Source organism: Hevea brasiliensis, chromosome 9, assembly GCF_030052815.1.
Source record: "Hevea brasiliensis isolate MT/VB/25A 57/8 chromosome 9, ASM3005281v1, whole genome shotgun sequence".
Lineage (NCBI taxonomy): Eukaryota > Viridiplantae > Streptophyta > Magnoliopsida > Malpighiales > Euphorbiaceae > Hevea > Hevea brasiliensis.
The window spans coordinates 18,828,800-18,850,558 of record NC_079501.1 but is presented as its reverse complement, the minus strand read 5'-3'; the positions used below and the strand labels follow the sequence as shown (position 1 = coordinate 18,850,558).

Here is a 21,759-nt window from a genome sequence, read left to right as displayed (position 1 = left end):
TATAATTTTAATAATAATGAAAGTATATAACATTATTATTAGTTAAAAATAACATTCTATTATATTATTTTTTTAAAAATACTATATCTAAGAGTAAATTTCTTTTATTAATTTGATATAATTTTTATACAATAATTTTTTAACAAAAATAGTTATCACTTTACATAAATTTATAATATAAGATAAATATATTTCATAAAAATTAAAAGTTCAAAAAATATCATAATTTTTTATTGATATAATAAATATTAAAAATACATACTATTTTTTGAAGATAAATTTCATAATTTTAATACTGTAACTTTAATTGTTTTTAATCATATTTATTTATAGTTAAATTTTCAGTGCAATTATATTTATAATTTTTCTTTGAAATTTTACTTATATATAAAAATATAGTTGAGAGATATTTTATACATAAAATATAGATAGTTAATTAAAATTTAAAAATAATTCAATTGAAAATTAATGATAATAAAATATGGATAATCAAAATATTAGTTATTATTGAATTCAATGTATAATTATAATGAAATAAAATATTCAAAATTTTAAGAAACATTAAATAAGAAATTTATAAAAAATTAATAATTAAATAAATGTTAATTAAATGTATTAAAATAAATACATTTTAAAAATGATAACTAATAACATTTGACAGAAATAATAAAAAAATAGTATAAATCAAAAAAAGATTTGAGAGCATTTAGGTGAAATGAAAATACTCGATTAATTTAAATACTATATAATGAAAACTATTATAGACAAATAAATGAAAACTATTTAAATAAAATATTAATTTATAATTAAATATTATTTAATTGAAAAACAATAATAAAAACATTCAAATTTAAATTTTATAACAGTAAAATGTTTTCAATTTACTTAGTTGTTTCAAATAAATCTTCATAAGTTGGCAATAATGATAATTATAATAAGCATTAATTAATCTTAGGAAATATTCTATTATATTATTTTTTAAAAATACTATATATAAGTGTAATTTTTTTTATTAATCTAATATATTTTTTATAAAATATTTTTTTTTGACAAAAAAATTATCACTTTATATAAATTTATAATATAAAATAAATATATTTTATAAAAATTAAAATTTTAAAATATCATCATTTTCTATTGATATAATAAACACATACTATTTTTCAAAAGGCAAACTCCATAATTTTAATATTGTAATTTTTATCATTTTTAATCATTTTTATTTTTAGCTAAATTTTTGGTATAATCATATTTATAATTTATTTTTGAAATTCTGCTTCTATATAAAAATATAGTTAAAAGATGATTTATGTATAAAAACATAGATATTTAATTTAAATTTAAAAATAATTCTGCTAAAAATTAATGATAATAAAATATGAATAATCAAAATATTAGTTATTATTATATTCAATATATAATTATAATGAAATAAGATATTCAAAAGTTTAAGAAATACTAAATGAGAAATTTATAAAAAATTAATAATTAATTAAATATATTTAAATAAATAAAATTTGAGAATGATAACTAATAACATTTGATAGAAATAATAAAAAATGGTACAAATCAAAAAAAGATTTGAGAGTATTTAGGTAAAATAAAAATACTTGATGAGAGGAGAGTGCTTGATATATATCAAATATCTTATATGACATACTATATATAGACAAACAAATGAAAACTATTTAAATAAAATATTATTTTATAATTAAATATTATTTAATTGAAAAACGGTAACAAAAGCATTCAAATATAATTTTTTTATAACAGTAAAATGTTTTCAACTTACTTTGCTGTTTCAATTAAATCGTCATAAGTTGACAATAATGAAAATTATAATAAGTATTGATTAATTTTAGGAAAGTGAAATAAAAATAATATTGAATTATTAATATAAAAAGTAATACATATTAATTATAAATAAGTCAAATATCTATATTTTATTTTTATAACTTTTTATGTAGACTACACTTTTTATCTCTCAATTTTTTTGACAGATATTTCATAATAAAAATAATAGAATATATACAATATAATAAAAATATTTATTAAAGATATGAAACAATTTAAGGTTGATTAAATTATATGATAGTTAATTGTGATATTACAAATTAAAGATCAATTTTTTTAAAATATCATAATTTTCTATTAATATAATAAATATTAAAAATGCATAATATTTTTCAAAAGATAAACTCCATAATTTTAATATTGTAATTTTTATTATTTTTAATTATAGTTAAATTTTCGGTACAATCATATTTATAATTTATTTTTGAAATTCTGTTTCTATATAAAAATATAGTTAAAAGATAATTTATACATAAAAATATAGATATTTAATTTAAATTTAAAAATAATTCTATTAAAAATTAATAATAATAAAATATGAATAATCAAAATATTAGTTATTATTATATTCAATATATCATTATAATGAAATAAAATATTCAAAAGTTTAAGAAATATTAAATGAGAAATTTATAAAAAGTTAATAATTAAATAAATATTAATTATATATATTTAAATAAATAAAATTTGAGAATAATAACTAATAATATTTGACATAAATAATAAAAAAATAATACAAATCAAAGCAAGATTTGAGAGTATTTAGGTAAAATGAAAATATTTTATGTATATCAAATATTTCATATGACATACTGTATATAGACAAACAAATGAAAACTATTTAAATAAAATATTAATTTATAATTAAATATTATTTAATTGAAAAACGGTAACAAAAGCATTCAAATTTAATTTTTATATCAGTAAAATGCTTTCAATTTACTTAGTTGTTTCAATTAAATCGGAATAAGTTGGCAATAATTATAATTATAATAAGTATTGATTAATCTTAGGAAAGTGAAATAAAAATAATATTAAATTATTAACATAAAAATTAATACATACTAATTATAAATAAGTCAAATCTCTATATTTTATTTTTATAACTTTTTATGTAGACTACACTTTTTATCTCTCAATTTTTTTGACAGATATTTCATAATAAAAATATTTATTAAATATATGAAATAATTTAAGGTTGATTAAATTATATAATAGTTGATTGTGAGATTACAAATTAAAGGTCAGTTTTATTTAAACTAATGGCCATCAATAATTTTTTATTATTATTATTGTTGTTGTTGTTGTTGTTGTTGTTGTTGTTGTTGTTGTTGTTGTTGTTGTTGTTGAGGATAACATGTGGCAAAAAGATTTTTTATATAAATGAATTTATAAAAAAATAATATAAATAAATTTAAATATTGCATTTGATCATACAATGTCTTAATTTTTAAAAATTATTTTTTAAAGAAAATAATAATTTAAATAACAAATATTAAATAGTATTGTAAATAATAATGATAATTAAAAAAATTGAAAAAATTAAATAATAATTAGTATTTATAAAATAATATAAATAATTTTAAATATTATATTTAATTATAAAATATCTTAATTTTAAAAATTAAATTTAAAAAAATAATAATTAAAATCGTAAATGTTAAGGTAGTATTGTAAATAACAACAATAATTAAAAGATAAATAAAAAATTTAAATAATAATTAATATAAAAGATAATATTTATGATTGATTATGATATCACAAATTAATGATTAATTTTGTTTAAACTATTGGCAATCAATGGATTTTTTATTATTATTATTATTATCATCATCATCACGCTGAAAGGTAACATATGGCAAATAATATTTTTGCATAAATGAATCTATAAAAAAATAATATAAATAATTTTTAAATATTATATTTAATCATGAAATGTCTTAATTTTTTAAAATTAATTTTTAGAGAAAATAATAATTTAAATAATAAATGTTAAGGTAGTATTATAAATAATAATGATAATTAAATAAGAAATAAAAAAATAAATAATAATGAGTATTTATAAAATAATATAAATAATTTTTAAATATTACATTTAATTACCAAATATTTTAATTTTTAAAAATTAAATTTAAAAAAAAAAATTTAAATCATAAAATGTTAAAATAATATTTTAAATAATAATGATAATTAAAAGAGATGTAAAAAATTTAAATAATAATTACTATAAAAGAAAGTATTTATAAAATGTGATGCGTGATAAATTTTTTAAGAAAAGTACCACGTGTCAGTTCATTAGGAATATCTCTCTGTTTTTTATATATATATATAATAATTATATTTGATATCTATCATATAATAAATCATAATAATACCATTAGTTAAAAAATCTATATTTAACTATACTTTTAATTTCATGGGCTCTCAAGTTTATGATGCACACAGTGAATGGTTCAATTCCCTTTCTTTCACGTTTTGTATTTTTAGAATATAAAAAAATTATTTCTAGAAGACAGGGTGCAAAAATAAAACAAATAATTTGTTATATTAAAGTGGTCATATATTAAATTAGTAATGCAAATCTTAAACATTAATATATTATATTCTATGAATTTATTTTCCAACACTATCCTTTGGTCGTTATTGAATTTCCCATTGACAATCTAATTATAGCTTTCCACTTTATTTATTTTCGAATTTTTCTTTGTTCTTTTTGCTTCGCATTATTGTATATTTGTGGTTTAATAATGGATTTAAGTCTATTTTTGTTACTTAATTTGATGGATTGAGAGATACGTACTCTATCTTAGGCGTTTCATTCTCTTATAAGTATGTATGATTTAATTTAATATTCAGCCAACTTTAATATTAGCCTCATCTTATCTATCTGCAATCTTCTACCTAATTTAACATCTTTCACTTCAATTTTTTCATGTAATACCCTGGGAAATTTTATAGGATTGGAACAGCAAAAGTCCTAAAAAATATTTATCAAACCAATTCTACTGGAGTTCCATTGAGTTTATTTACATTCATATGATTAATGCTTTCACGGCTACTTAACATCAATTTATTTTTCATTAATTGTTGTAAAATAATTTTTTTATCATTAAATCCGCTTTTCTAAAAAAATTTTTACATATAATTTTAGGATAATTGTTCTTGTATATTATATTTTCGAATGTAAAATTTATATGCGAGTAAACAACTTATTATATATGAAGGTAAATAATATGTTATTTTTTTAAAGCAAGGCCGATTTGGGTTTCGGCGAAAAGCACCCAAGACTAGGCCCAGCTAAAATATTAAACGCTTCTCAGAAGGCGTGAGCCCTTATTTTTATAAGGCCATAATTGCGCCATCCCATCGGCCACCAAGCCATGGCAACCCCTATAGATAAACGCAAGCAGAATCAGCACCACGAAACTGAGCAATTAAAGATTATATGCACCACAATTCAATGTAAACAAGATCTTAGATCCTACATTATTCAATTCTCAATAATCTAAATGCAGATTCGCTTGTATGTAATTAAACTAATGGAATGTAACTAAACAAACATGCACTAAAATCTTTAGATTAACCAACTCGATTTTAACCAGACCTATAAACACAAATGCAATACATACGATTAAAATCTAGTGATACCTGAAATCCATCTCCGCGCAACAGCTCATTATACAATACACAGTTTGAACAAGCATATATCTAACACCACAATGCTTATCACATGTGCTTTCAATCTGTAGTTGTAGATTTCACCATAAGTTTCCAAATGATAGCAACAATCACTAGTAACAAACACTACCATAGCAGTTGTCACTCGCGAGCAATTTGTGAGAAGCGAAGATGTATAGATGTACAGGGTATACAAGGATATTCACATGAATGGACTTCAGAGCATCGTTGCTCAATTCGACACCTTATCTAGTTCTTGATTGCGCAGCACATGCCGACCCGAAGAGTAAGTTGAAATTGCTGATCCAGTCACCCACAATGAGTGCTTAGCTACACCCACACTTTTCTTTGTCACCAACCAGACAGTCCAGAAAAATCCAATCCAACCTGATTCACACAGTTTTCATATCCCAAAGTATAACATTAGAGCACATTAACATTAGAGCACATTAGGCTAGATCTTCAAACACTATGACAGGATTCGATAATCCTATGCCATGATATGAAGATGATTTTAGATCACATAAACCAAGACTACAAAACTATGAATCACCAATTTGCCATTCCACAAATTTAACGGTATCATGTGCACGCATGTTCAGACACAAGTAAACATTCAATTATTCTAATCATCAAGCCACCACAGCCAAATGTTCATGCATGCATACCAAGCTGAAAAGACACAGCCCCAAGAACCCCACCGGCAGGACAATTAACTGGCTTGAACAGAATATATCTAATCGTTCCTCTTTTTCAATTGGGCTCAAACATCATTCTTTTTTTTTTTTTATAGAGTCAAACATCATCATGCATTATTAATTGGCTTCCAGACATTGGGAATTTATGCATCAGAATCAGTATAATTCTAGTCTTCTCTCTCTCTCTCTCTCTGATTCTTCTCTTTTAGGGTCATAAAAAGAACTAGAAAACTCCCAAAGTTTACTCTTTTTCTTCACAATCTTTTTGGAAGAAGATCAGTGTTTTGTCAAAACTCCCAAGAGTTAAATTCCTTAGGCTGCCCATGGCTGTCTTTTGCAAAAATTCCTACCTCAAATACATTAATTTGATTCCCAAACCAAAATAGGATAAGAAAAAATCTGCAATTTTAAGGATATATAAACGGTAAAAAATTGAAAAGTCTATTTTGCCCTACCTGTAGCTATAAAAACCGCTATAATTGCTGAAATTGTTGCCGTGGAAATGACAAATACAGCAACTGATAATGCCCATATATATATAGCTGTTATAAGAGCAAAGAAAAGAGCCATGAAGCCTCCGACAGCTGCCAAAGAAATGAGAAGAGAAACAACAACGGCATTGACAGTGGCTGTCAGAAAGAAAAGCATAAAGACAAGCAATCCTGTCAAGGTAAGAAGAGCAATAGTCCCAACCTGCAGAGGTTTTTAAAAAAGTAAAACTCATGAAAATTTGTAAAGTTATGTACAAACAGGATTGATTCATACTTGACACAATATAGTGCAATAAGAACTTAAATTTGGACATGAATTTCCCTTTTAAATTGCTTGAATGAAAGTTGACCTATTGTTTTATTATAGATTCATGAATGGAGTTTATGCGGGTGAAGGCTAATATATATGTAGTTACACTTACACCTTTATATTTCAAATCCACTTTGAAATAAGTTTTTATTCCCATTCAAGAACCTAACTAGATTTATGAGTAATTGATTAAATAAAATTAATGTGTTCTCAAATTCAAATCTCTAAATTTCAAATTCATTCCAAAGGAAAGGTCACTAAATTCTACAATTCCACAATCATCAAGTTAAAAATAATCATTTACAAGAAAAGAATTCAATTGAATTTTCACATAACCATGCTTGATTTCTATTTCTTTCAAAATGATAAATTTTTTTAAGTTAAAAAATTAAATTCTTTTATTCCAAACATGAAAATTGATAAAAGAAGAAATAATTGAATTAAATTCTTGTAAAATTTTAGATTCTAAACAAGGAGTTATGTTCAGAATCAGGATCAATAATGAACTCATTTACAACTCCACGTTTTCCATTCCGCAAAACTCTCTATATTTGAATAAATACAAATTACAAATTAATTGAATTTGCATATCAAGATCATCATTTAAATTATACAATGGTTGAATTTGATGGTAATGGTATTCTTTGTCCTTATTAATATTCTATCTCTTTTCCACCTTACACTCTTGCTCTTGACATTCTGTACCTTAATATATTCAACAAATATAACTGGTTCACTTATGCTTTGTACGGATGAAGGAATAGGAGGGGATAAAAAAAGAAAAATATTTAAGAGATAAGAGAATATAATTGAGTTTAATGAATTTGCAAATATATATATATATATATATATATATATATATATATATAACAAAAACTCCCGAACACTATTTAATTTTAACGGGAGAACAAAGTGGAGTTTGAAGAATAATGAATTCTTCTTATATATATATATATATATATATATATATATATATATATATATATATATATATATAAGAAAAAAATTAAATAGTGTTTGGGAGTTTTTGTTTGGATAGAAAACGAAATGATAATATTTAATCCATGGAAAAAAAAAAAAGAAAAAAAAAAGAGGTTAATTTCTCATATTGAAAGTTTCAATTATAAGAACCAGTTTTAAGGGTAGAATAACAAAGTAGAGTTTGGAGGTATAACAAATCCCTCTTTGTCATTTCTTTTCCAACTTCATCAGATGACTCTAATCTTTAGAGTTTTAGTTTCTATCCCTCCATCCAAACTAAGCATGTAGGGGAATAAAAATTCTCTCTCCCTTAAAATAAAAAATAGTTTCATAAAATACTTCTAAGGTAAAATCCATTTTTGTCCCTTAAATTTTCATATTCCATTACTTGTCTCATCCCATAAATTAAACATTATCCTTTCCCTTTCTTTCCAACAAAACTCTCAAACATAGTCTTAATTAGTTAATTCCAAACATACAACAAAATAAAGCTTTAGCAGAAAAAAAAAAAAAAAAACTGGGTCTTTTTGCAATTATATTAAAATAAATAAAAGCAAAGCACGCACAAAAAAAAAAAAGTATTCACTTATAAATGAGATTAACAGTACTTACAGAGATTACGAGAAGTGCCCGCAGAGGACTGCCACGGCGAGCCCAGAGGAGAACTTTCCGGCCAGTATTACTAGTAGCATCCTTAAGAAGACAAGCATTCTCCGATAAAGAGTTCTTGATCCGCTTCAGCAGCGGTGCTGAACTGTCGGAATCAGGAAAAAAGATCATTGATAGCATCCGATGGATGACGTCGTAAAGAGTCTCGGTCCGGCGAGAACCTTTGATCCCTTCATTTTCGAGCGGTACTTCCATGGCTGCAATAATTTTACGGCGAAGAGAGGAACTGATGTTAGAGTGAGTGCATTGGCGGTTGTTGAGAATTGACAGATTTGTGCTTTTCTAAATAATTCACAATTAGTTATGATGGAGATGAGGATAAATCACAATTTACTTCTTATGTTAACTCAACACGTGGCGCATTAAATATTAAAAAAAATAATCACCTTATTAAAATATTAAATATTAATATATTTATAAAATTATATACAATTTTGAATTGTTTATCATTACATATATAATGACCTCATGTTAGCAAAACACAGGAGCATTGTGAACTCAAAGAGAGGGTGATATTTTTAATTTATATACAAAAATAAGTATGTAATTTTTTAATAAAATAAAAAAATAATTAATAAATTTTAATTTAAAAATATTGAAGTAATTTTTATGACTGTAAATTATTTATAAATTTTTTTTAATTATATGTTATTGAAATAGTTTAAAATTTTGCTTACATGAATTTTAATATCTAATGTGTACTTTAATTGTAATTTTACTCCAACAAATTAAAAAGAATTTCAAAATATTCTAATTTGTTTTTTAATCAAGGGCTAAAGCTTGAAGAACCATATAAATAAAGAATTCAATAGCTTTGTTAATGATGACAAATCTTCTTGATAAATTCAATTATTCTATCAATAAATAAAATTATTATAAATATTAAAATTACAACAATAAAATTATTTTATATATTAAAATTAAGGTAATTAAAATTTTCTTTTTTTAAAATGTGAAGATTAAAGTATAATATAATATAAAAATTATAAATAAAATAATTAATTTTTTAAAATTTAAAGATAATTAAAATATAATATAACACAAAACCAAATAACAAAATTACAAATTTTCCTATTAATTATCCAAGTCGAATTGAGTTGAATAAAATTAATGAAATCTCAACTCTAGATCACATTGAAAGCAGCTTACTTGGTGGACCAAGCTCATCCAAGAGAATATGTTATCTGAAGCTAGTATAGTTGGTCCCAACTCCCAAGCCCACAACCATTGTTTAGTTCTGAATTTGTTGAATGTTTGACATTTCAAATTTTCACTTTGATAATGGCTTAGTGTTTAGGGCGGGGCTTGCTTAAGTTCTTTGCGTTTTGTTACCTTATTCTCAAATATACCACTGGGCTTATTTTTGTTTGCATTCTCATCTTAAGAGAAGCGGATCATTCTTAGGCCTACTTGGATTATTATTGAAGAAAAATAATTTTTAAATATATTAATTAAAAAATATTAAAAAATTATTTAAAATTACACAATCTTAAAAACAACCATAGTATATAAAAAATTAGTATTTAATTGTAAAAATATGTACAATTAAAATGTAATTTTCTTCACCACAAAAGGAATATAAATTTTTATCATTTTATTTATATGACATCTTAAAATTAGTTGATTATTAATATTTTATTGGAGCCAAAAGTTTTATTTAGGAGGGCACATTTTAAGTAATTACGTAAAAATAAATACATATATTTCATTGTAAAAATAAAAATAATAAAAAATTGGTTAATAATCTTTTCAAAAAATAATAGAAATAAATATATTTCCTTTTATGAAGATTAAAATCATAATCTTTCAAAAAAATTGATAAAAATTTCTATTTTTTATATTAATAAATGGGTTATCAGCTCAAAATTTTTGGGCATTAAACATTTCTTTCAATTACATCAACTTTGATATTAGAAAAAAAATTAAGAAATTATAGAGAATTTTGCATAAAACTAAATATCCATATCTCTAAATTTTTTACTAACTCATTAAATTTTATTATTAAAAAAAATTCACCAAACTCAATAGAATGTTACAATAATTAAATAAGAGAAAAAGAAAGGATATACTAAAATTGATATTTTGTTATTAATTTACCAATAAATCTAAGCATTAAATTGAAATTTCTAACTTTGTTTATTATTTGTTAGAATGACGGCTTTAAAAATATGTGACATTAGAAGTTTTCATTGATTTTTAGTATTGATTTTTTAAAAATTTTTTTTTACGTAAAACTCTAAACACATCGTTTATCTAAAGAGAAATATCTTAGGTTTTTTTTTTCTATTGGATAAATTATTAAACTTATTAATAATTAGTGAAATTCACACTTACATACTCAGTTTTTAAGAATTAAAATAAATTATTATTATTCTTAAAAAAAAATGAAATTTAATCTTTTTATTAGATTTTAATCCCTCACTTATGTTAAATAATATTTATTGTATAGTTTTTAGATAAAATAACATTTTAGTCTCTTATCTTTGATTTTCTTAGAAATTAAAAATTAATTTTACAAGAAAATTCAGGGACTAATATGTTATTTAAAGCAAAATCATAAAAATTAATTATATAATATTTTAATTTTATAAGTAGATTGTTATAAAATTAAAAACTGAGTACTATATATATATATATGTTAATTTTATTAAAAGCAAGGGAGCTTAAAGTAATTTAGCTTTTATTTTTATTTAAAGGGCTATTACACCCCTAATATTTTTCAAAATTTTAGGGGCCCTAATGCCCCTCTTGGCCCCTTAGTAACTCCGTCTCTAATTAAATGGTGCCAAAATATTTATTTTTATTTCATTATATCATTACATATGTACATTCACAAAATTTCCCAATGTAGAAGCAATCTATGAATGTCCAACAAACATTGAAAAGCTTCCTAGCATAACATCAAGCACCAAGACCCCAAAAGGAGCTTTTTCAAGAGCAAGACAACTTTTGTCCTCAAAGCACAGCCTCTTCCATTCCCCTTTAGTGAAAATAAAGGTCTAATTTGGTTGGTCAAAATGGAAGAAAACTAACTAAAAGTAGGGTGCTATAGTTTTTGCAATCCCCCAAACTTGTGTTAAAAGCATTAATTGTTGCATAATTAGTAGGCTAATTTTCCATTCATGAACCATTACCTAACTAAAACTATATGACATGCCTCTTACCTCTTAACAAGAAAAAAAAATTATATCTCTAAAAAAAGTAATTTTTTAGGGTTTAATAATCTTATTAAAATGTAAAAATACTAATAATGTATAATATAAACATATTTATAATTTAATATTATAATCAAATAATATAAAATATTTGTTTAGAAAATAATTTCAATGAAAGTAAATTATTTTCTGTGAAACAAACGGAGTTTTAATTTTTTTTTGTTAGTTTAATTAAATTTTTGCCTCGGTTGGATAACGGCTTTAACAAGAAACAATTGATAGTGGGTGGTTAACTACCTTGTGGTCATTTTGTGCCCTTTTTTTAGACAGTCATTACCTGTAGGGGAAGTGACATAAAGCTATGTTGATATATTTTTCACTTTAGACAACTCAACCGAGTTGCTTGAATTCTTGGTTTCTCACTAAGGTTACACCAGATGAAAATCAGATCTATATTAATTGAGATTGCTCAAGGATAGAAAACAAAAACAATAACAAACTTGTTTGGGAAATCCTAAAGAGTTACAAAAAAAAGTATGAAGCCTTTTATTAAGAAAATCTTTAGATGTGTAACGGTGGCATAGGCCAGGATAGCTACGTATATGTTGAACTCTGGAGATTCAAGTTCAACTCCTCCTCCCCTTACATATTTAATAAAAACAAGGAAAATCTTGGGAGGTATTCGTTATTAGAGTTTAAAAATCCCATACCAAAAATACACATAAAAAATAAAGGTTTAAGTTTTAAGTTTTTATATTGAATTGGGTGTTTTCTCAAAGTACAAATTGAGTTACATGGGGAGAAACGATAGTGAATTTGATCAAGAATAAAATATTCTTGTTCGCTACATAAATATAGTCTTGATATTCTATCGGTTAGCAACTTAATTAAAGCTAGCTTAGTATAGATAATTAATTAATTAGTCTCTGCTGGAAACACAAACTGATATATTATCTCATAAAACTAATTAATTAAATAGAAGAAATTAATGATGACAAGCTATACAAGTCAGCGTTTCGATTAGTTAATAGAAATCATGAGATATTTTATTACTGATTGATTGATATAGCAAGAGGAGAATTGAAGGAACATGGTCGGGTACTATGACAAGTATATGTGCATGAGAGGGAGATTTAATCAGAAAGTTTGGTGCAAGAGAGCATGCAAATGCCTGAGAATGTTTGTGATGTATCAACAGAAGCGAGTCAGACAATTACAAATCTCCAAACTTTGATTTCTCTCGCTCTATAAATTCAATTCAATTCAATTTCTGTTATTGCTTCAATCCCTTCAGATTTAGAGAGCTAAGTATAATGGAGAAAGCACACACTAAATCTTCTCTCAAGGTTGCCTTCTTATATGCTATATGCTATGAAATCTATCCTGTCTTCTTCTTCTTATTCTTTTTAAGAGTTACGACACAGTCACTTGATTAGTGAGAATATCGATGTCCTTAATTTTTCGGTTAAATGAAAGTGTAAAACAATAATATAGTTTGACATGGCAGAATTTGGTTAGATATCTTATTAGAAACTTCATCTATTGTTGAAAGCTACCCTTGGTCATGGGAAAGAATATGGGAAAATAAACTTTATGGTTGTTGCTCTTTTCCATCTTATCTTTGGCAAAATTGTTTTCTATGGATATGCTGATATGGGTATGAGAATCTCTCTAAATGTAAATGTGTGTAGGTGTATGGGTACAATGTTCTTATTAATATTTTAAAATATCTTACTTGCCTTGCATTTTACATATTAAAAATAAATCAAGAATTTAAATCATAACATTTTTCTTAGCTTACATTATTAGCATTTCCACATCTTAGCACAAGCGTATGTTATTGCTTTAAAGCTAATATAGATGGCAATATTTGTTGCAGGCAAAAGATGAAGCCAAGGAGAGACTCTATGACAAATCCAAGGTAAATTTTCCTCTAGACCTTAACTCTTTCTCTCTCTCTCTGAATTGAGAGGCTTTGTGATTCACATACACAGGCAACCCCAAAGACTACAGCCAAGGAAAATACTAAGCCCCAAGAATTCAAACTCCACACAGAGCAAAGAGCATACAAACGTGCAATGTTCAATTATTCTGTGAGTAAAATGAGTGGCTTTTTCATCCCATAAGATTCCTGATGATCACTTTTCGATCTTCTAAGAATTTTCGATATGAAAAAATGAAAACAAAAATCTTACATTTTAATATTTATTTTGGGTTCTCAAACTTGCAGGTCGCCACCAAGCTATACCTCATGGAGCTACAAAAGAAACAAATAGAGAAGGTCCAAAAGGTATTTATATATAGCCATGATGAGTTCAGAACATTTTTATTAGTTATACTTGATTGTGGATTTGCTGTAGCTTTGGTAAAAATGATATGAAATTCTGGAGCAGATCATGGAAGAAGAGGAGATTCGCATGCTGAGAAAGGAAATGATTCCAAGAGCCCAGTTGATGCCTTTCTTTGATAGACCTTTCTTCCCACAAAGGTAAAACCAATTTGGCTGTTATTAAAGAGGGTGGGAAATAACATTTCTAATACCTAAACTCTTAATTTGAATATTTACTATTTTACTTGCTGCAGATCAAACAGACCCTTGACAATACCAAGAGAGCCAAGTTTCCGCATGTTGAACAGCAAGTGTTGGAGCTGCAACTCAGGGAATGAACTCTACCATTTTGAACATGCACAAGCTTGGAACTACTAAACGAACCACATTTCCTAGGGAAAATTTGTAAAATATATGTAATATACTTGGCGGGTGTTTCTGTACAACAGCATATTCTAGTCATAGATAACTTTCACTTCTTCTCTGATAAGTCATGAGTGTGTTGATAGTACTGTAGCAACATTTAAGATCTCTTTTAGGAAGTGTGAATGTGATTATATATAGCCATGACCCCTCCTTTCAATGGGTTCTTTTCACACACTAATAATGTGAATGCTTTTTTGTACTACATTTTGTTTCATCAATGAGTAAATATTATGCCTTTTTTTGCATAAGTTGTACATGATTATGTATGCTCAGCTTGGTTATTTTCATTCTCCACAAAAATAATAAGACTTAATTAGCCGCTGAGGAAAAATGTAAAAGAAAAAAAAAATCTTTATGTTAGGTTTATTTATGATTAAAAAATTAAAATATAATTGTTAACTGTGGATGATTAATTGTGAAGATTGAAATAATGATAGTTTTAAATTAAGGATATTATAATTATTTTCAAAAAATGGCATGTTTACTTGTAAAATTTTTTTTTTCTGAGAAAATTTTAATTTTCATAGAAAACAAATAAAAACATGAAAATTTTTTTACCCATCAATAATATAAAGTGTTTTTATACTTCAAAATACTAAAAAGTATTCATTTTTTTTTTCAGAATTAAAAAGTTAATTATTATAAAATGTAATGAAAAATTTATTTCATTTTAAAAAATTTAATATGTGTTTTTTATTTATTTTATAATTTTTTATTTATTTTATAATAACATGATTATTTTTTTTATTATTGTAAATAAATATTTTTAAAATAATTATTTAATTGTAATTAAAAAATTTAATATAATTTTGATGATAAAATTCATTATTTCTTATTTAAAAAAAGAAAAATAATTTTCTAAATATCAATTAAAATTTAAAATTAAAAAAATATGTTGTTCGATTTTGACATATGTAAATATAAAAATTTATTTTTTAATTTTCTTAATTTTTTTATAAATCATTTTATTTTTTTATAAACAAACGGAGTTTTAAATTGTTGAATTTAAATTTTAAGTGTGAATAATTTTTTTTTTTTAAATTATATGATTGCTGGACCAAATAAAGAGGCCAGGAAGGCCCAATCCATTCAATATCCAGCATTTTTAATTCATTATTACAAATTAAAAATAAAATAAAAGATTAATTAAAAAATTAATAAAATAAAAGATTAGAAAGAGAAAGGGCGAATTCCGTCTTTCTCGTTGCTCATTTTCGCACTAGGTTATCTGTTGAGCAATTGATTTTGGATTGCCGCTCGGCGAAAAAGTACAAGAACCGAACAATCAAAGCTTTAGGTAGATCGTGATTCTGGCTGCTCTCCACTTTTGATTCGATCTTGGATTCTGTCCTCTCTCTCTTTCTGTATGTATTTTGTTTTCCTTATAGTGTTACATTTTAGGCATTTTTCCCGTTTTCTTTCCTAGTGGAGACTTTGTTTTTGATTCATCGCTAATAAATGGAAATCAATTTCTTGCCTCATTGAAATTTGCTTAGGTTTCAAATTTTTTTTTCCCCTACTTATTTGTATTTCAATTTTTAAGATGAAACTCGATGTTTATTTTGGTTTGGGTATTATGTGTTTTTCGAGAAAAACCTCTTTCCTTTTGTTTATTGTTTGAGCGAATTTTGTTAATTCTGATGATTTCTTGATGTAGGAATTTATCCTCTAAGAACTTAGGAGTGCATCTATTTGATAATCAATTATGGAGATACAGACAAGCGGGAAGCCCATTGACTCACTACTAGAGAAGGTTCTTTGTATGAACATTCTGTCCTCTGATTACTTCAAGGAGCTTTATCGGTTAAAGACATACCATGAAGTGATAGATGAAATATACAATCAAGTTGACCATGTGGAGCCATGGATGACTGGAAACTGTCGGGGGCCATCAACTGCTTTCTGTCTACTGTACAAGTTTTTTACCATGAAACTCACTGTCAAACAAATGCATGGTCTATTAAAGCACGAGGATTCTCCTTATATAAGAGCGGTAATTATGCCATAACCTACTTGGATGGAGAATCTATACTGGTTAGATATTTATTATATAATTTTAATTTAGTTTTTATGTGTGTATGTATTTACTTCAATATTCAAATGAGCACAGGCTTGTGGAGTGTGTAGAGCTGCCTGAAAAGGTTCTTGTCATTTTCTTAATTTGGCGTAACATTTAGCTTGCTTTTTGTAATTTTCAAAGTTTTTTTACTTCACTCTTTAGATGCTTCTTTAATACAGCCATTCTGGCACAATTGAAGATGCTTGTCTTCAATGTCATTTTCCTTGCCTAAAGTTATTTATGACATAAGTGGTGGTAAATCTATGCAGACACCAAAAACTTTTCTTGCCCTTTCACTCGCTATCTGCCTCTCATATCCTTGAGAAAACAAAGTGGAAAACTAACATTATACATATGAAGCATCTTTTTCAACTTTCAGAATGGAAGTGAAATGACATATATTTGGACTTGTTTAATGTGGGTTGCAAACTGCTTTTTTGTTTTCGGTTTTGATAATTATGGTACATAACAAACCAACGTGGCTTAACATTAACTTCTCTATTTTCTTTTCTTTTTAGCTTGTCTTGCTTTGTTAGTTTTCTCATCTTCATACATTGTAAATTTGGGAATCTGACCATGGTTCATTATGTATTGTGATGTGCCTAGAAATGTTTTCACCATTCTCAAATTTTCAGGCCAAGTTTCAATTATTTTGCTGGTTTTTCTTATTTGATTGTGGTCATATTTCTTTAGTTATGGAGTTTCTCTTTACTATCCAACATCTCCCCACCCCCTCCAAAAAAAAGAGAAAAAAAAAAAAAAGAAAAAAAAAAGAGAGAGATAAGAAAGACAGTTGGAGAAAATGAATGGGGATTTGTACATCTACAATCTATTTACTGCAATCCATTCCAGCCTAAAGGGACTTAATAATGAATTGAAAATGATAAATCAATTTTTAATTCATTTTATGTTATAAACTTCTGAAAACTTAAGCAAAACTTTATGTTTTGGATTTAAACTAAAAAACTGGGTAATCTTGATATAAGGCTGAACTACAGCTGGCCTTGTCAAAATTTAAATTATGTATTTTTATGTACAAGTATTTCCCTGTAATTTGTATATTGAACATAGATGATTACTAAAGGTTCATGTGATAGATTTATCATATATATGTTAGTTTACCCTTATTAGATGTCTGCGCACAAGGGTTAGTGGATAAGCTGATTTACAAACTGGAAACCTGTCACACAAGTGATGAATTTATATTATTAAATGTTTCCATGTTCTGAAAACAATTTCTATGTTTTTCAAGTCAACAAATTAAAAATTTGATTTCATAATGAAGTATACATCATTACTTTGGCATTATTGGGATTAATATGAGAGTCTATATCATTGTTCCTTGTTTTGCTATCATACTTATGCCTGACTTCAAGTACTTGAATGGGATTATAATGTTCCAGTCTCATTTTTTGGTTCTATCAACTGCAAATCTATGAGATGAGGTATATTTTTATGAATTCAGAGCAACTTCAAATGTCAGTTTTATCATATTCTTTGATTTTGCTGGAGTTTTAACTGTCCAAAATTAAAGAGCTTGTTTGCTAATGAGATAATGGACAAAATATATCTGATTTGGTCAATTTGAAAATCTTTATTTTGATAATCTAGTACATATATGCACACATGATGATGCCCTTGTTTTTCATAGCAGATTCTACAAACCCAGGTTGAGGTGTCCTTGTTTCTTTGAGTTGCTAAGACTTTCACACTCCCACCTAATACTGCCTTTGCTTTCTCGAGCAGATATACGCTAAACCAAGGTTTGAGGTGTCTCATTTTTTGATTCACTCCTAGATTTAATCTGATATTTTTGTGTATCTGGGAATATGTGAACGACAGAACCGGTGTTACATCTGTTATGCATCTCTCAGGTTCTGTCATTGCTACTGTTTCAACTATGAATTCTTTGAAGCTAAGGATTGGGATCTTGTATTTGTTGGTGTTTTAGAGGTTCACTTTCTTTACCTGCATGTACAACAAATTTTCTTTTCTCCATGTCCCATATGTGCACTCGTTCTTGTGCTTGTGCTTGATTTGTGCAGTTTACTTGTTATTATAGGGATTAGTTGTAGCTCCTTAATATTAAGCTTGTGATGTGATGCTGTGGATTGAGACCCTGAAATTTGATTGCAGATTGGATTCCTATACTTGAGATATGTTGCTGATGCAAAGACTTTGTGGAATTGGTTTGAACCATATATTAAAGATGATGAGGTGCTTCCTTATGACCTTACTTAATTTCTAATTTAGATTTTTGATATTGCTCTACAAGCCAACTTTCAAGCACCTTTTTTTAATTTCTTTAGGAGTTCTGAGCAATTCCAACACAACACAACCCAAAATAAAAATCTGATATTCATGAGAATAAATGTTACTTTTCTTTTTCTCATTACCCATAATAATCCTATCATCAGCAAAAAAGAAAACCCAATTATGATATGGTCATTCCCAACTAGTAGTTATGAGATGGAAATATGGTCTTGCATAGATCTTGTGGCAGTAGTATTGTGCAGTACCAAAAGTACTTTTTAGTTTCTTTATTTTTATAACCTTTAACTTCACAAAATCATCATATTTGTGTTGCTTCTGGTGTTTTATCATCAACTTCTTTTCTTTAAGATATGTCCCATCCTAGCCTACTGTTTTTCTTAGCCTTAATACAATTTATTTGTGGTAATTTATTTATTAAGCTGCAAGGATTTTCTATTATTTAATAATGTGGCATAAGTATTATATGATCAACTTCAATCCCAACCATAAGTATTAATTTAGAACATGCTTTAGCTTCTGTGCCACGTCGGTCAGCTATTAAACCCCATCTTTAATGTAGAGACATTCCCAGTGGCTCGTATTTCTCTTATATACAAGCAATTTAATTTACTTACTGAATCTATCCAGCTGATACTGTGTGCTTTAATTTTTGCTAGAACTACATATAAAATGCTCATGCTTTTGAATAGCTAATCCTGGCACATACTTCATGAAACATATTTATGTTTATTTGTATTATTTTAGAAGGTCTACTTTTTTTTTTCTTTTTTTGTTACAATCTGTTCTAATGATGATATCATATTTCAGGAATTTTCCCCGAGTTCTAGTGTACAAAAAAGTACAATGGGTATTTATGCACGTGACTTACTTCTTGGACAGGTTAGCAGCAATCAACTTCTAATGCTTTGTACTGTTTTTTCGTGTTCTGTTATCCTTATATAGGAAAAAAATATTAATGTAATATGTTTTGCTCTTACAGTACTACTTTGATACCCTTTTCCCCCGCATTCCTGTTCCTGTAATGCGGCAGATTGTGTCTAATCTTGAGAAGATGAAGCTCCCCACCAAACCTTCAGGTGCAACAGGGGATTCCATACGCCATGGATCTGATGACACTGCACGCCGACCGCCATCTGTGAAGGCTGCACTTTCAGTATCATTTGGTCAGCGTGCTCCTCATCGTGCATCAACCAGGGACTCATCACCTGTTCGTCGTACACTACTGCCACCCTCTTATGATAGAATTAATGATGATGCTAAAAGATCTCCCAGTAGTCGTCATAGCCAGAGTCGTGAATATTCTGATAAAGAATATTCAAACAGGGACAGAGATAGGGATCGGGATCCCCATGGAAGAGACCGGGAAAGGGGCAGTGATCATGATCGAGATCGAGATAGGTACCGTGAACGAGACCGGGATAGGGACCTTGAACGAGACCGGCGCCAGGACAGGGACAGAGACCGAAGGTATGATTATGATCGGAGGTCCGGGTATTCTGAGAGAGAAAGCAGAAGGGATTATGAATGGAGCAGCCATGATGGAAGTAGGCACTACAGGAAAAGTAGTTCTCATAGAAGCCATAACCGGAGTAGGAGTCGCAGCCGAAGCAGGAGCAGAAGTCGAATTTTGCAAAACAGTGTTGCTCCATTTGATTGTCATTCGACTCCACATAGGGATGGAAGCAAGGAGAAGACCTCTGCATCTAGCAATTTGGCAAAGCTCAAGGATCTGTATGGTGACTTGGGTGATCGGAAAGGGGATGCTGGTCTGGAAAGGCTATCTCGAAGGGATAATGGCAATGAGGAGGTCATTAGGCTTGGTGGTTCTACATGGAAATAGTTACAACATAGATTTTCATGCAGTTCACAATTTAGATGTATCATTTGAGCATTTTATTCTGTGTAAGGCATAGTAGCATATCGTTGGTAGATGATGTTGATACTGGCACACGCAATTTACCGAGTCAGGGGGATGTATGTATGCATGTTAGATGCCCTTACCTATCCTTGCATTCCGTTTAATGCTTCAGGGCACTAGCTGTTTTAGAGAACATCTCATACATGTTACTTTTCAATCGATTATTTGTTGAGAGATTTTAAGCCATATTACAAATTGTTATTCTTTATTTTTAGTTTTATAAAAATTTTTCAAGCATCATGCAGGCTGCATAACTGAAATCAGGAAATGCTTAAATGGTCTGTGAAATGGTTATTATCCCAATAGTGACGTCCTTATTGTGATTGGTACATTGGTGTGCACAAGCACCGCTTCCACAATGGAATGAGAATTTTCACCCTACCATTGAAGAGTTGAAAGCTTGTTTGCATCAATAATTTTTCCTTGTGTCTCGAAAAAGGCAAGATGCTTCCTTGTGTCTCGAGCAAGGCAAGATGCTCCCTACTGATTTACCCTAACTTTCAACCCCTTAAAAGAAGTTTTGTTGGACGTCAGGGGAATGAGATTGGGCTCAAATCTTTATACTTTTCTAAACTTTCACGAATGCGTTTCTGTGAAAATTTTTCACGCAATTTGAGAGTAATGGAATAAAATTTCCAACTTATATAATTAAAAGAAATAATTATAATTGCAAATTTTAAAGTTTTTAATCACAATGAAAAAAATATAATATTTTCGCTTAACATATTTAATTGATTATTTATTTATTTATTTATTTATTTCTAAAGGAATAGCACAAATGAATTTCAATTTTCATGTGATAGAAAATCTGAGAGGGTTTGTTTTTTTCAAAGTTTTTAAATTTGGTCCGGTTAATAATGCCAAGGTTTAAGATTTAACTGAGTTTACATCAAATTCAACCGGTGTAATATTAAACA

General features: G+C 26.9%; 3 protein-coding genes across 9 annotated transcripts; 2 read left to right on the top strand and 1 right to left on the bottom strand.

Moving 5' to 3' along the window:
* Positions 1 to 5,405: 5,405 nt before the first annotated feature.
* Positions 5,406 to 8,983, bottom strand: LOC110637653 (uncharacterized). The gene is made up of 3 exons (XM_021787886.2): positions 8,625 to 8,983; positions 6,686 to 6,923; positions 5,406 to 5,919 (listed from the first exon to the last, which is right to left on the bottom strand). Exons 1-3 carry the CDS (start codon positions 8,874 to 8,876, stop codon positions 5,765 to 5,767), a joined length of 645 nt encoding a protein of 214 aa, XP_021643578.1. The 5' UTR covers positions 8,877 to 8,983; the 3' UTR covers positions 5,406 to 5,764.
* Positions 8,984 to 13,089: 4,106 nt separating this feature from the next.
* On the top strand, positions 13,090 to 14,839 carry LOC110637638 (microtubule-destabilizing protein 60). The gene is made up of 6 exons (XM_021787863.2): positions 13,090 to 13,182; positions 13,716 to 13,757; positions 13,831 to 13,929; positions 14,067 to 14,126; positions 14,230 to 14,324; positions 14,420 to 14,839. Exons 1-6 carry the CDS (start codon positions 13,150 to 13,152, stop codon positions 14,541 to 14,543), a joined length of 453 nt encoding a protein of 150 aa, XP_021643555.2. The 5' UTR covers positions 13,090 to 13,149; the 3' UTR covers positions 14,544 to 14,839.
* Positions 14,840 to 15,746: 907 nt separating this feature from the next.
* On the top strand, positions 15,747 to 21,028 carry LOC110637637 (pre-mRNA splicing factor SR-like 1). 7 transcript variants are annotated; one of them, XM_021787857.2, is made up of 5 exons: positions 15,747 to 15,888; positions 16,249 to 16,584; positions 18,787 to 18,867; positions 19,732 to 19,803; positions 19,904 to 21,028. In XM_021787857.2, exons 2-5 carry the CDS (start codon positions 16,297 to 16,299, stop codon positions 20,762 to 20,764), a joined length of 1,302 nt encoding a protein of 433 aa, XP_021643549.2. In that variant the 5' UTR covers positions 15,747 to 15,888; positions 16,249 to 16,296; the 3' UTR covers positions 20,765 to 21,028. The 7 variants fall into 7 exon arrangements, 5 of the variants coding, with proteins under 5 accessions (XP_021643549.2, XP_021643550.2, XP_021643548.2 ...); XM_021787858.2 differs by having other exon boundaries at positions 15,764 to 15,888; positions 16,265 to 16,584; XR_002491549.2 differs by lacking the exons at positions 19,732 to 19,803; positions 19,904 to 21,028 and adding exons at positions 18,305 to 18,413; positions 18,525 to 18,603 and having other exon boundaries at positions 15,768 to 15,955; positions 18,787 to 18,855.
* The last annotated feature ends 731 nt before the right edge of the window (positions 21,029 to 21,759 follow it).